Source organism: Equus quagga, chromosome 11, assembly GCF_021613505.1.
Source record: "Equus quagga isolate Etosha38 chromosome 11, UCLA_HA_Equagga_1.0, whole genome shotgun sequence".
Taxonomy (NCBI): Eukaryota; Metazoa; Chordata; class Mammalia; order Perissodactyla; family Equidae; genus Equus; species Equus quagga.
In genome coordinates this window covers 109,643,278-109,658,446 of record NC_060277.1, presented here as the reverse complement: position 1 = coordinate 109,658,446, position 15,169 = coordinate 109,643,278, and the positions used below count along the sequence as shown (strand labels likewise).

Below are 15,169 nucleotides of genomic sequence, written 5' to 3'. Positions count from 1 at the left end.
GCATTGGTCAGCTCTGGGTTCGAATATTTCTATGTGACTTTGAATTACTAACTTAACCTCTAAGCCTCCGGATCCCCATCAGTAAAATAGAGATTTTATAGCTGCCTCATAAGGCTGCTGAGGGCATCACATACATATAAAGCACATAACCCTGGCTGGCACAAAGTCAGCAGGCAACAAATGTTAGCTGCTACTAAGGGATGCTAAGTGTGTACAGGTTCAAGGAAATTTTACTTTCGCAGATCTGATGGCTTTTTTTCTGCAGTACTGGGGTGGGAAATCCAGTCTGACTAGCTCCATACCAGACCTTCTTTCCCTCTTGGAGAAGCTGGGCAGGCAGCAGGGTCATGCCTCTTGGCATGAGTGAGTGGGCAAAGCTGCCCTCTTTGTCCTGAAAGCAGCTTCCTTCACGCCCGCCCCTGGTCTGCGTAGTTCCCTGAAAACACCCAGGGCTTTCAGCTCAGGGGTTGCAGGGAGGGCGCAGGCAGGTCTGTTTCCTAGGGCGGTGGAAGGGGGGACCAATTCCCTACAAAGAGGTTCAATGTATTTGTCTTGGGATGGGGAAGATTGTCAGTCTCAGGCAGGAGAGGCCGGGGGAAAAACCTAGGGAGGCAGCTGAGGAAGGACAAAGTGCTGGCAGGAAGGAAGAAGGGATGGGAAAAAATATGTTCAGAGGGCGATTTAAAAGGCCAAGGAGAGAAGGGTGGCTGGATACAGGCCACAGACAGCTTCCTGTGCTCCTCAGGCGTGACTGCGCTAGGTATCACACCCCACAATGTGCTCTCCATCCCACTGGAGACAGGTCACAGCAGGAGAGGAAAATCTGACAGCCACTTGTATGCTGGGCACGTTAAAACCCCACACAGTTCAGTTGATGTAAAAAGCATAGAAACTGCCAATATGGGGCCCAGCTCTGGATTCCCACGCCACACCATGCTCACCTCCAGGATCCGAGGGAGGTTGCTCCTGGCTCCTTCAGGAACGTCGGGGGGGGGGGGGGGGGGTGCTGGTTGGGGGTCCCCGAGCCTACCTCCAGAATACCTTGGAAGCTTCTCCATGTGGGATTGGGATCCAGAGCCAGCTGAATTTTCTGTCTGGAAATGGGAGAGTGGCAAAGGCAGCAAGAAACTGACCCCTCCAAGATTCAGGAGCATTTTCTTCAGCTTCTGAAGTCACCTGTGCTGTTGGCAGGTGTGGGTTGCAGGAGGGAATTTACAAAATCTGTATAGGAAGGAGGGTCCACCCAGCACGGGGCGCCCTGCAAGGCAACATAGCTGGCACTCAATAAATGTGGTAACTTCCAAAAGCCCACTCTTTAGAGCCGTTTGGCTGCCAATCACAGGGGAGTGAAGCTCAGGCTGTCCCCCTCTCCTCACCGCTGTGATGGGAGGCGGTGTGTGACACACAGACACAGGACCATGGCTCTGGGGCCATTTCTGCTTTTAGAATACTGATGCGTTTTTTATTAAAGAAGAGAATAAAGCATTTGTAAATATATTTCTCTCATGTATACTTCAAAGGTGACGCTGGTCGGCTGCTACAGAGCAGGGGAGCAAACAGGCAGGAGCCGTTCCTCCACCCCGTCCCACCCCTTCCCTCCACCCTAGATCACAGACACATGGAGGGCTGGGAGCTGCCCAGCTCCAAAGGACAAAAGGTTCCAAGATGTGTGAACAGGACCAGCTGACAGCTCTCATCACAGTGCCGCCCGGAGAACAGCGTGGTGCCTCCAGGGGGGTCGGGCATGCTTGTTAAGAAAACCCCTTTACCCCTTCAGAACAAATAAGGCATGAAGGTTCCCCACTGGGCTCCCAGCACAGGGGCCGGGGCCACCAACTTCCACTGGGCTGTGTGGCTCCTCCGATTTCTAGGGTCTCAGGATGGGCAGCAGAAGGAACTGGAAGCCCTGAAGAACTGCTCAGGGCAAGCTGGGGACCTGGGCATCTCTTAGCTGAAGCTGGACTGTCTGAAGCCTTAACAAAAGATTAACCCCCTGACCCAGCTGGGTCCTCAAAAGCCCCCCACAAAAGTGGGAGGTTAAGAGCAGACATTTTATGCGGGGGAGGAGATGTTCCCCATCCTGGTCCCATTTCAATACTGTTCAGTGTGGGATGAGAATCTTGGGCAGGGGTGGACGCTGGGACCACTGGCTGGTGGCACATGCCAGGGGCATCCCGGGGGTGGCAGGCATGACCTCCACTGGGGTAGGCCGGTGGGGAGCATGGAAGTGAATGAGACGTCATGGTCCCTGAGATGGGGGCAGGCAGAGGCCAAGCTCGGTGAGTCAGAGGCGGCGTGCAGAGATGGGGGGCTCCCCTCTGCCCAGATCCCTAGAAGGCTTAATGCCCAGAAGGCATTTCCAGGGCTGGAACCCAAAGAGGCTGGCTCTGAGGGGAACAGGGTATACGGCCGGTGGATAGCTGCTGAGGAGCTCCCTGTTCCCTGCTCTGATTGGCTACAGATCTACAGTGAGCTAAGGGTCTCCAGGGCTAGGCCCCCCCTCACCAGGGCTGGAGTGGGCGGCACTTGGGGCCCGGCTGAGACTTTCTGCTTCGCATGGCAGGGGCTATCTCTGACCTGGTCAGGACCCTGGGGGTGGGATAGCTGGTGCTCCGGGAATGACAGCGCATCACAGCTGGGGAGAAGCAGTGGATGGTCCAGGAGACCCCTGGAACCTGTAACAGCTGGCTCTGGGGTCCCCCTTCAAGTGTTTCCAGTTGTGGCAAGGGGTCAGGGAGACCTTGCATTGCAAATCTCTCGGAAAAAAATGAACTTGGAAAAAGAAAAGGGCAACTGGTCCAGAATGGCTTTCAGAAGCCTGGCCACAAATCTGAGAGCAAGGCCCAGGGTCAGGAAGCCCGGGGCTAGGGGAGCTGGGAATCCCCAGGGGAGTGGGGATGTTTGGCTTTGAAACTCTGAGCTGTGCCCTTGGGCTGAGTGGAGGGTCCCGGGAGGCAGGGTGTGTGGACTGCCTCTCAGGTCAGCAGGGAACATGCTGCATCCCCCACACGCTCCCTGGGCCAGAGAGCGGCCTCCACTGGGATATATTGCTGCTAAAGGGCTCCCTCACCAAAGGCTGCATGGCCCAGGCATGAGGGACCCCACGGCCTGACCCTGGGGCAGGCTGTAGGCCCGGGGCAGGAAAGGGTCACTTGCTGCTGTGCGTCTTGACTTTGGTGGCATTGATGTCAGCCTTGGTCTTCTGGATCCTGGAGAAGATCTCCTTGAAGAGCGCCTTGTACTCGGGTTGGCTCTGCTCCAGCCGCTTGTCCACGGCCTCCACGTGCTGACTCAAGCTCTTCTCACCGGCTTTGGCCTCCCCCTGGCCCTCCTCGCCCCCGCGCAGGTCCCTCCATGAGCTGTCCCGGGAGATGGGCCGTGACGTCTGCACGCCGGCGTGCCGCACCCCGGCGCCGTGCTGCCGGCACTTGCTCAGTAGCTCCTCGTACTTCTCGAGCAGCGCGTGGTACTGTTCGTCCACCTCCCGCAGGATGGACATGCCCCGCTTGCGCACGCTGTTGGCGTGCAGCGTGAGGTTGCCCGCGTGCCGGCTGGCGGGGTCTTTGGCCACAATGGCGTTGAGCGCCGTGTCACTGCAGCTCTTGCGCACAGCATGGCCCGGGGAGGCGGCCGGAGAGGAGATACCGTCCTGGGCGCCCGAGTCGTCCCCGCTGCCTGGCTGTGGGTCGTCGGCCTCAGGGGCCTGGGTGAGGGGCGCCAGCAGGGCCTCGGCCAGGTGGTCCTCCCGGCCCAGCAGGTAGGTCTTGGCCTGCTTCATCTGCTGCAGCTCCAGCAGCTCGGCCTCCAGCTCCTGCACGCGCAGGCGGCAGCCCTCCATCTCGCAGAGCTGCCGCTCCAGCTCCGAGTACTCTTGGAGCACCGCCGCGTACTCGCGCTCCGCCCTCTCCTTGCGCTGCCGCTCCTGGCTCACCTGGGAACGCAGCACCCCCACCAACGTCTGCAGCCGCTCGTTCTCCTGCTCCAGGGGCCGTGGGCCCAGCTCCAGAGAGGAACTATGCAGGCGGAAGGCATCTTCACACCTGGGAGGGAGCGAGAGCAGGAAGGGAGAGGGCGGAGGTCATGGCCGAGGCCTGGGAGCCCAGCCCTGGACACTTGCATCTCTCTTGTCCACTGGGCTGGACATTCTGTTTCTCCCCTAGATCCACTCCCGGCCCTTCTCCCCCTGCTGTCTGCCCTGGGAGGGTGACACCAATGGTCTGCTTCAGCCAGGTTTCCTGGCTCTCTCCTGAGCTCAGCTAATCGAGGCACCCGCAGGAAGTCAGTGGGTGGGAGCAGAAGGTCATGGGGATGTCTTCTCCAGGCTCCTTTCCTGGTTAGTTCGGCAGGCAGCACCCTGCATACCTTCTCGGTTCCGGTACCCTCCCTTCTCCTAGCCCCTGTAGGCCTAGGGACAGTAACAGCTTCTCCCTATTGCAACCCTGGGCCGCTGCAGTGTCCCTGAGCTCTCCCTCCACCTCGCCCATACCTCTTTGTTAGTGGCTGCTCAGTTACTCTGTGCGAGATGCTCTCTGTCTCCTGCCAGGACCCTTACTGAAACACCCGCTAAATACACCATATGTGTTCTTGCATTAAGAAGTCATCCCATTAAGGAGATTTAATGGGAACTGAAAGGTATAGTGATTAACCCCTCCTGGTTAGAATTCTGGAGACCTGGGATAAGACACATAACCTTTGAGCTTCAATTTACTCATCTGAGTAGAGGGGATGATAACACACCTCATGGTACTGCCGTGAGAATTAAATCACTTAGAGTGGTGGGCACGGTGCCAGTGCTCAGGAAGCGCCAGCTGCTGACCGTCATTAGCAACAGGACCAGTCTCTCTGATGGCCCAGGCCATGCACCAGCTCTCATTCCCACCTGCTGCCCGGTGCCCACCCTCTCCCTCCTCCCCAGGCTAGCAGTCCCAGGCACTCGGAGACACAGTCCAGGGTCCAGGCTGTTCCACCCACGATGGGGCCCTCACCTACCGGGGGCTGGTGCACAGCTCCTTGAGGCAGGGGAAGGTGTGGATGGTGCGCCTGCGTTCCCGCTTCTCCCGGCGCACTCGCAGCTGCTCCAGGTCCCGCAGCTGCTCCACCTGGGCCTGCAGCTCCTCAACCTGGGCCTGCAGGCGCTCAATGGTCTCCGTCAGCCTGGGGTGGGGGACAGGCATGAGAGGGACTTTAAGGGAATGAGGCCAGCCCTCCTCACTGCAGCCCTGGAGGGATGTGGGGCTGGGGCAGATGGGCGGCCTTGGGCCATGCTGCCTGGTGCTGAGGTCAGACAGGGAACTCCCAGGACCCACCCTTCTCCCCACCCCCCAGGCCGAGCTGACCATTTCCCCTCTGAGCCACCTCAGCCCTTGTACCCTCTTCTATCACTCATCACCCTGCACTGCAATAAAATATTTACCCGCCTGCCTTCCCTCCCAGGCTGTGAGCTCCCAAGAGGGTGGGACAGTGTCTTTGCATCCCCATGACCATATCCCCAGTCCCTAAACAGAGCCTGGTGCATAGCTGGTGCTTAAGGAGGGTGGTGGCCTCAATGTTAAACCACCAAAAACCGACAAGGGCAAACTCACTACCATCCCAGGTTCCCAGGCCTGGGCCTCTGGGAGAAGGAACATGAGTCACACCCACCAGACCATATACCCACATGCACACCCAGCGCTGGGCCTCTCCCTCACCTGCCCCCCAGCCCTCTGCCCAGCCCTCACCCATGGATCTTCTGCTGGGCAGCCCTACTCTCCAGCACCAGCTTCTGGTTGGTCAGCTCCAGGTCTCGGGCTGTCAGGTCCAGCTGCTCGTACACTTTGGCGTGCTGCTCATTCACATGCCGCAGCGTGTCCAGCTGCTTGGTCAGGTACTGAGGGGGTGAAGTGGGGAGGGGGGTGAGTAACGTTCAGAACAGGGGTGGGAAAATGTCTCTGCCTGGGCCCTCCTCCCACTTCTAGGAACAGGTTTACTTTGGGGTATTCATCTGCAGCACAGTTGTACAGGTTGCGAACTGCACAAGGCTGTGTCTGCTAAGAGGGTGCCTTTTTCTAAGTTGCACAAAGGCACACACAGGCCAAGGGGCCCTTGGTGGGCGGGGGAGCCTGTGCGGCCCTCACCTCGATCTCCTGCACTTGCTCCTCATTGGTGGAGTACATCTGCTGCAGGGACTCCTCCAGCTCCTTGTTCCTCTCCAGCAGCGTCTTCCCCAGCTCCGCGGCCAAGTGCAAGTCTGGAGGGAGGGGCAGAAGGTGGGAGAAACATGAGCAGTGGGAGAATGAAGTCAGAGGACCCCCACTGATGTTCTGAGCATTCATTCTGGGCTGGACCTTGGGGACCCCAAGCAACCAGGACACGGTGGCACCCTCGGAGAACCTGGAGGCCTGGGAGGGGCTGTAAGCTGGGAGCTAAAGCTTTGCACTGGCTGTGGCTTCTACCTGGAAAGTCCTTTCCCTAGACTCCCAGGGCTCATCCCTCTCCTTCTTTAAGTCTGTGTTCAATGTCACCTCCTCCAGGAGGCCTTTCCCCATTGATTCAGAACTGCACCTTCCCCGACCATGCACTCCCTTCCACTTAATTTTTCTCCTTAGCAAGTGTCAGCATCTAACTTACAATCTGCTCATTTACCTCGGTCATCTCCCCTGACTACCTGTTAGCCCACAGTGCAGGGACTGTGCCTGTCTCGTTCACCGATATCCCCAGGCCCTAGCACAGTACCTGGCACAGAGCAGGTGCACAGTGAATCTCTTTTGAAAGAACGAATGAGTGGAATGTGATAAGAGCATCAACAAACATACGGGCAAATGCCCTGGGACGATAGGGACGGGAGAGTTCAGTCTTCCTGGGGACAGCGGAGGCTCAGGCGATGGGCAGCCTTCGAACTGGGCTTGGAAGGGTGACCAGGAGCTCACTGCGCATTGGAAGGGGCAGAAGGGCGGGCTGGGTATTAGAATTGGATGAGGCTTCGGAGCTCTGTGGCCCAACCTCCTCCTTTTATATTCATATTCATAAATATATTCCTTTCGTTTCTAAAAAGAGGTGGGCAGAGTGATGAAAACGCACTAAAATTGATTGTGATGATGATTGTACAACTCTGTGAATAAACTAAAGGCCACTAAGTTGTCTTGTACTTGAAATGAATGAATTATATGGTGTGTGAATTATATCTCAAAAAAACTATCAAAAAAAAGATATAGGCAGCTGAGACTGGTGGGGTGGGGAGCAGGCCCTCAAAGAGGCCCTCAGACAGGCTCAGGCTAAGTTCACAAGGCTCTTGGCTTCTTTTTTCTTTGCTTGAGGAAGATTGTCCCTGAGCTCACATCTGTGCCAAGCTTCCTCTATACTGTATGTGGGACGCTGCCACAGTGTGGCTTGATGAGCGTGTGTGGGTCCGCACCCAGGATCTGAACCCACAAACCCTGGGCTGATGGGGCAGAGCACATGAACTTAACCACTACGCCACCGGGCCAGCCCCAGCTCTTTGCTTTTTAAAAGAGCTTTAAGGTTTGTGTTAAGGCGCACTTGACATAAACAATTAAACAGTACAGAAAGGTTAAAAAACGGTGACAAAAAATTACTTGCAAATGTACATCATCTATTCTTAGATCTATCACTGGGAATTCCATAAACAACCGACATGGCCCCAAGTGGTTACGAAAGAACATTTGTAAGTAATTAAAGTCACACTCTGTGTGTGGGGCAGGGGGGAGTGGGGAGAGATGGGGTAGAAGGAAGGAAAAGCACCACCTGGAGTGAGGTGCTGTCAACACGCTGGTAACCATCCTCCTAAACAGCTCTCTGTGCTTAAAACAGCTATGGACACAATTTTGTGTAAACAGATCCACTTTTTTTAATTTAATAACATGGCATGGACAGCTTTCTGTGTCAACACAGATCTAGAGGGTCATTTGTAGTGGAGGTGAATAGTCTATGCAGGTCCCCAAATAGCCATCCCTAAGTAGTATTTATTGTTGGACTTTTAGGGTGTTTTCAACTTTTTCTCTATTAAAAATGAAACTGTAATTAACTTCATAGTACAAAAATCTTTGTGCAAATTACAGCCTATTTCCTGAGGATACTTCCTGGAAAGAGAATTACCAGGGCAAAGGCTGGGTCTATTTGATTCCTTCTACCAAAGTGCTGTCCAGGAAAGCCTGGCTCTTTCTCCCATTGTGAGGCTGTTTCTTAGAAAAGCCCCCAATGTAGGCTGATGGCGTCGATCCGGATGAAGACGCTGGAGGCAACTGTTGGGGGCCAATGTGATGTGGTCCAGGGATCCAGCTCTTCACCATGCACGGTATAGAGGGGGTGCATGGTCTCTATACCCCCTCCTGGCAAGTTTCACAAATACAGTGCTTTCAGCTGAGCCCGCTGCTCGCCCTGGACAGGCCTGGGGTGGGGGTTTTCCTCTTGGAAGAGCCCTGGAGAACAGTAACTCCAGTGGGCATTTGAGAGCAGAGCCTCAGGTTTTTTTCAGCCAGGCTGGGGTAGGACTGACATCGTCTTCCGAAAGCCAGACAGGCCTGAGCAGACAGCAGGCCTGGACAAAAGGCCAAGCTGCTCGTCAGGAACAAACCTGGAGTCTGCCCCCATGCATGGAGGTGAGGTTTTGAAGCAGCCAGAGTCCTCCTGGGCCTAAGCTGGGAGGAGGGCCCTGTGCCTAGATGTCACCCGGAGGCATTCCCTGGCTGAGAAGGATGCAGAGCAAGGCTGCCATAACTCAGCCTGGAAAAACAAAAGCTGCCTTCCTGAACACCTACCTCAGCCATTAAAAACACTAAATCATATAAATCTCAGATAAGAATCTTTAGCTTTGAGCAATGAACTTGCCGATGATGCCACAAAAACTAGTTACCTAACACAAAGCTAGTAGGGGAACGAGGACACTTGTATGAACTTCTTAACTATAAGTTGGGCACGTCTGGAGGGGTCTGTCTACAAAGTGTGAAGTTCGATGTTAGGATCACAAAACTGCAGCCCTGTGTCATGTTGGGTGCTTGGTGGAAATTCAGGAGCCCGGCAAGACCACCCCCAGTTCGTGATGAAGGAGCCACCCCATCTTCCTATTCTCAAATGGGATGGTGAGCATTTGGCTCATCCCCAAACACTATCAAATAATTCAGGAATAAATAAAAATGATGAAAGAGGGCCTCACTCATCAATATTTTCTCCCTTGGGAACTATCAGGCGGTCTGTGAATAGGCCACTGCTACTGATGCCACCTCCTACATTGGCATCAGGGGACAGGCTCTGTGGAACCCGTGCAGCTTAACCTAGAGTCCAAGGCCACAGGCTCAGAGGCAGAGTGAGGAAAGGCCAATAACAACTGCGCTTTATGCTCTTCCTTCTAGGCGAGCATCTGAGCTGTGTGTGCATTCCCGCTGCCAGCAGGCTGGGGCAGCTGCAAGTCACACTATAAACCAGGGAACTGAAGCTTGCCCTGCAAAGGCAGCGAATGTGATTCAGGGATGGGGAGGAAGGGAATATAACAGAAGCTGTTTTGGGTGGAGGAGAATCTCAGAAACTGTCTCAGGGAAACTGGATCACGATGCAAGCTAAGCTGGTCAAAGCTGCCGGGAGGGATCACAGGAAAAGTCTAGAAGCTGCAGAGCAGAGGACAGAGGGGAGCCAAGTGCTGGGGAAAGGACACCAGCTAGCTGAGGGCTGGTGATGGCTCTGGGAGGGTGCAGCTCCCCTTGGATCAGAGCGCGTGGGAGGCTGGAGTGGGGGAATGGGGAAGCTGGCTAAGTCGGAAGTAGAAGCCAGAGTAATAAACAGCCTGTCATGGCCAGATGAATGGTCACACTGGACCAAGCCAGGGAAGGTACTGAGTCTGAACTGGCACCTCTGCTGCCTGGACCCTGGAGTTTTCTGGGGTCTCCTGCAGTGGCTTCGGCAGTTTTGCCCTCTGAGTGTTTGCTGAGGTGCTGCTTATGAGCAACGCCCCAGAGACCTGAGAGGGAACAGCTGGGAGCCAAGGAGATGTCTTGGAAAAGAAACCCTGAAATCCCACCATTCCTCACTGGTTGGGGTCGAGCTGGGGTCCTGTAGGCTCCAGAGCAGAGAGGTGGGAAAGGGAATGGGGACAGGCACAGGGAAGAAGAGACAAAGATAAGGGGGGGGGGGGAGGCTATCTACCACCTGGCAGGGCTGCGGGCATCCTGCTCATAACCTCCTGGGCACCAACATCAGGAACTCTGGATCCACAGAATTGGGGTCCGGTCACCTCCCTCCCCTTGCCACGTCAGAGCTTTCCCCTGAGGCTGAGACTCAAGGTCAGGTGCCCAGGACTTCAAATCTGTGACTCAGCAGCCATCTCTCAGCCTGGAAAGAGGCACCCACAGGGCCCGCCATGCCTGGTCCAAGCTGGGGGAGGGAGGCGGGGAGAGAGAGTGCCAGTGTTTAATAATTAATGGCTTTTTCTATTTTTACAGGTGCTTGTGGCCATGGGCAGAGGGACACAGTGAGAATCGAGGACCTTGCTTGCCCCAATTGTCTCCCTCCACTGGGACGGAACAGCATCAAAGTCAAACAGGATCTCGATGGCCAAGCTTCCGAAAGTGAGGTGGGGCCTGCCTCCCGGACAAGGGGAAACAGACATGGAGGGGAGATTGGGCTGGCTGAGCACACCGCTTCCTGGGACACTCGGAGGCAACTAGGGAGCAGCTGGGCAGGAGAGAATTTGGGGATTGGGTATAGGGAACGGGGACACGACAGGCACCTGATCCCCAGTGTGGCTGGCCTTTGGCCCATGCTCACCCCCCCATCCAGCTCTCCATGCCGGGCCCCACGCCTGGGACTTCCTCGGAGCCCCACCTTCGGCACTCTAGATAACTCGTACTTTCCAGTCATGTGTGGTTCCAGTCATGTTGCTCTGTGTCTTAGTACCAGCGTCCCCTCAACCTAGAATGCCTGCCTTCTTTCCTCTGCCTGGGGAGCCCCTACTCACCCTCTAGCTCGGAGGGGCCTTTGCATTAGCCTTTCTGAGTCTCACAGCACAAGGCCCCCCTGTCTCTGCTCTCACTGTCTACGGGGCCCACAGCTGCTGCAGAACCCCTGTCACTCGTCACAGTAGCTAGTTTGGTCCCATTTTTGCCTCCTCTGCTGGAACGCGTAGTCCCCTGAGGGGAGAGCACGTTCCCAGGCTCAGCACAGCACTGGCCCAAGGCGAGCAGACATTTGGGTTTTGGTCAAAAGCCCTATTTCTTCTGAGACTCTCTCGTTTCTGGTATCCCTCCTTGTTCCTGGACTCTGGCTACTACTGGGGCTTCAGGCTGAGGCCGACTGCTGCAGACCAGCAGGGCCAGAAAAGTGGGGGGCCGCTGGGCCCACCCCTCACCCTGGCCCCAGAGCATGGCCACCCAGCCCAGCTGGAATCTCAAGACCTCTCCCTTCCCGGAAGCAGCACATCTCCCACCCCTACTCCCTGGCTCCTTCCTCCCACATCTGGGCCAGGCATGGTGCCAGAGATTTCGTTAGGGGTGCGGGAATGAAATGAGACAGCAACAATATCAGCATCTGCCTCCCGGGAGGCCATCTTCCCGGGCACTCAGCTTCCAATCTTTCCTTCTGGGCCCGCCTCTTCCATGAAGCCCTTTCACTGCATCCTTTCGCCCACACTCAGTTACAGGCTCACCTCCACCTGCTGGGGCGCACCTAGAGGGGCCAGGGCTGGGACTATTCCCAACTCCCAGGATGGTGTCTGACACTTAAGTGGAGCCTGATAAGTGTTCGTGGAATGCAAAGTTTTGGGGGTAACGCCCAGGATGGGGGAGGGGGATGCCAATATTGGGCATCTCACTCCAGGCAGGGAGGCTGGGGGTAGACTCTAGAATAGAGTATGGCAGAGTTCAGCCCAGCACCCCCAATCCCACACTGGTCCCCCAGGGGCTCTGATTAACCCACAGTCCTGAGCACAAGGATGGAGCCTCATCTACCAGCAAATCTGGCCACGTGGAGACGTGGGTCAGGATCAGAAAACAAAGGCTCTGGGATCTGGGTAGATGCCTCGCGTGAGGGCAAAGCCAGGTGTTGGGTGCCTGGAAGATAGAGACCCAGAGGAGGGGGTGTCAGTACATGCTGAAGCAGTCTTGTGTCCACCCCTGCCTGGTTTGCTGGGTGACTGTGGCCACTTCTCCTGGACATGTTTCCCTGTCCTCTCCAGCTCTGACCACCCAAGGATGAGGTGCTTGGGGGGAGGCGGGGGTGGATTAGAGTCCACTTCAGCACGCCTTGCCCCTGCCCCTCTAAGGCCTCCTCCTCCTTCCTGCCCTAACAGCCCCGCCCCCTATTCTGAGTGATGTCACTTGGGCCACCTCATCACCAGCTTCTAACCCCCTTCCAGTCACCCTCTCTTCCCATCTGAGGGTGGAGGGTGCCTCCATCTTTACTCAGGCTCTAATCTGGCTCGTTGCTCTGAATTCCCAAATTTGACCCCCTCCAAACCATGAGCCATTTTGGACAGGGCCAGGAGGCAAAGGGCCAGGGGGCTCCTCCCTCATGGAAGGCAAATTGAAGACGTGGAGTCTCTGCTTCTCCACTGGCAAGGTCCCTGAACCCCCATCCCCTCCCTGGGGAGACAGAAGGCGAGTTGGGGAAACTTTCTGAGAATCTTGGAGCTCAGGAATCCTGGCAGGGAAGGGTCCCGCTGGATTTGGAATGGGATAACGTCCCCCTTACACACACGCCCCACCCTTCCCAGCAAAACCCAACGAAGGAGCCACCTCCCGGCCTCCGAAGACTTCCAGCCAGCACTCAGGCCCCTAACAATCCCAGGGGCGCCTGGGCAGTTCTGGCCTCTAAGATGGGGTGGGCGGGCTGGGTGAAGTATGCCCCTGTCATCAGGGAAAAGAGGAAGACCGCTCCCCGACTTTTGCAGGTCTCTGCCGGTCGGGTCCAGGTCCGGGGTGATACCGCCCAACAATGGAGAAGCGGACAGGAGTCGCGGGGCGCACTCCGCTTTCCTGTCCCCCTCCCCCGCGCTCACCCTGCTCCAGGTCCTGCTGGTCATACCAGGGCTCCTCTTCCTCTGCGAAGTCCTCCATCCCGGCAGCTTTCCGCATGGCCCCGCGGGCCGCGGGTGAGCGCTGCGGCGGCGCAGCTCAGGGCCGGGGCGCGGGGCCCGGGACAATGCGGCGGAGGCGGGCCGGGCCTCCCGCGTCGCGGACTCGGGCTGCAGCGCCCCCGCCCGCGCCGCGCCCCCTCGCCATCGGCCGCCGATCAGGCGCCCACGCGGGGCTGGCGCGCCACCGCGGTCCGGCCCGGCCGGGGTCCTGCGGAGCGGAGGGCAACGGGCGGAGGCAGCACAAAGGGTGGAGGGGCAGGAACGGCAGGCGGGACGGCAGCAAGAAGGGCCCGGGCCTGCCGGCAGGTCTGGAGCGCTACTAGCGCGCGGGTGCCGCGGCGGGCGCCCCCTGCCCGGCTCGGGCCCGCGCTGCCCAACGCCCGCCGAGCGACACCCGGAGCCGCGGCTGCATCTTGGCGGGGTCCGCCCCGCGCTTCCCGAGCCGCCCGCTCCGCGGGGTCGGGCCGACCGCCTCCGGCCAATCAGGAGATTTATGCAAAGCTGGAGGCGGGGCCGAGGGCGGGATCTCCCCGGTGCCTGGGTCCGGCTGTTGCTGGATCAACCCCACCTTCCCTCCAAACTCGACTCCTTCAGTTTACCGCTCGCGGTCTGAAATTAATTTATTTTGTTTACCTGTTGTTTTGTCTCTCTCCCTCTACATCTCCTGGAAGCAAGGCTCTTTCTGTTGTTCACAGCTAGCTTCTCAGTGCCTAGAACAGGCTGGCCCACTGATACCTTCCATGGACACTCTGAAGGAATGAGTATGACTCTACAGTTACCTTAAGGAAGAGTGTTTAAATGCCTGTGGCCGGAAACCTCAGGCCAGGAGTGCCGAAGTTTGAGGGTGTGTTACTTGCATTCTGGGCCTTTCCCGTTAAGGTCCTGTTTCCCTCTGCTTGGGATCCATATCCTATATCCAATTATACCCATTAAAACCGAACAGTTTCACCCATCCAAGCATTCTTTCCTTAAAGGAGCTTTCAGACTCAAGCATTCATGTAAGACATTTTTATTAGGACCACCATGTACCGGTTCTGTTGAGGTACCCTGGGTATATCCAGCTCTGAATATATGTGGCAAATATATCCAACAAAGGATTTGCATCCAGAATAGAGAAAGAACATCTGTAAGTCCACAAGAAAAACAACCCAGTAGAAAAGTGGGCAAAAGACTTGACCAGGCACTTCATGAATGACCAAATGACCCATTTGGTGACAAGGTGTTCATCTTTTTTAGAAGGATCGACACCTGTGGGAGAAGACAAAGAAGTAGGGTTGGCAGAAGGAGAAGGTGGGTTGGGATGCGGCCTCGGCAAAAGCCTCGCCTGATTCCTGGACAGCTCTGAATCTGCCGGTGACCCTTCAAAGTTACTCTAAGTGGCAGTGAGGGGAGGGCCTTTATATCCTCCTCCCCCCATACACGTATCAACCAGTCTTCAACAGAGGCAGGCTGCCCCTGGGAAGCAGGTGTGACCTTGGGCAAAGGAGCTCTCTTCTCAGAGAGGGCTGAGCTGAGGACTGTCAGCCCGCAGCTCTCCCAGCAGCTGGAGGAACATGTCCTTCAGTCCCGAAGGGGAGTCTGCGCACGCATCACAGCAAGCGCTATCGACACACACCCTATACCCCAGCAATTCTGTTCCAATATATGCGCAACAGAAATAGGCACAGATGTTAATCGAAAGAAATGTACAAGAATGTTCATACCAACGCTATTGGTAATAGCCCAAACTGGCTATTATCCATCAATAGTCCATCAATACTCTATGACTAAAATGTGGTGTATTTGTGCAATGAAATATTGTATAATACAAATAAAATCTTGAGTGAAAGATGCCAGACACAAACAGTAAAGACCTGTATCAGTTTGCTATTGTTTCTGTAACAAATAACCCCCAATTTAGCAGCTTGAAACAACACAAATTTATTATCTTACAGTTCTGTAGGTTAGAAGTCTGACGTGCATTTCAATGACTGAAATCTAGGTGTCTGCAAGGCTGTGTTCCCTTCTCCAGGGGAGAATCTGTTTCCTTGCCTCTTCCACCTTCTAGAGGCTCCTCACGTTCCTTGGCTCATGGCTCCCTTCCTCTATCTTCCAAGCCACCAACAGCAGGTT

At 56.1% G+C, this 15,169-nt stretch overlaps 1 protein-coding gene across 1 annotated transcript; it reads right to left on the bottom strand.

Moving 5' to 3' along the window:
- Positions 1-1,432: 1,432 nt before the first annotated feature.
- CDR2L (cerebellar degeneration related protein 2 like) lies at positions 1,433-13,498 on the bottom strand. Its single transcript, XM_046677576.1, has 5 exons — positions 12,980-13,498; positions 6,114-6,226; positions 5,718-5,866; positions 4,990-5,154; positions 1,433-4,040 (listed from the first exon to the last, which is right to left on the bottom strand). Exons 1-5 carry the CDS (start codon positions 13,053-13,055, stop codon positions 3,149-3,151), a joined length of 1,395 nt encoding a protein of 464 aa, XP_046533532.1. The 5' UTR covers positions 13,056-13,498; the 3' UTR covers positions 1,433-3,148.
- Positions 13,499-15,169: the final 1,671 nt, after the last annotated feature.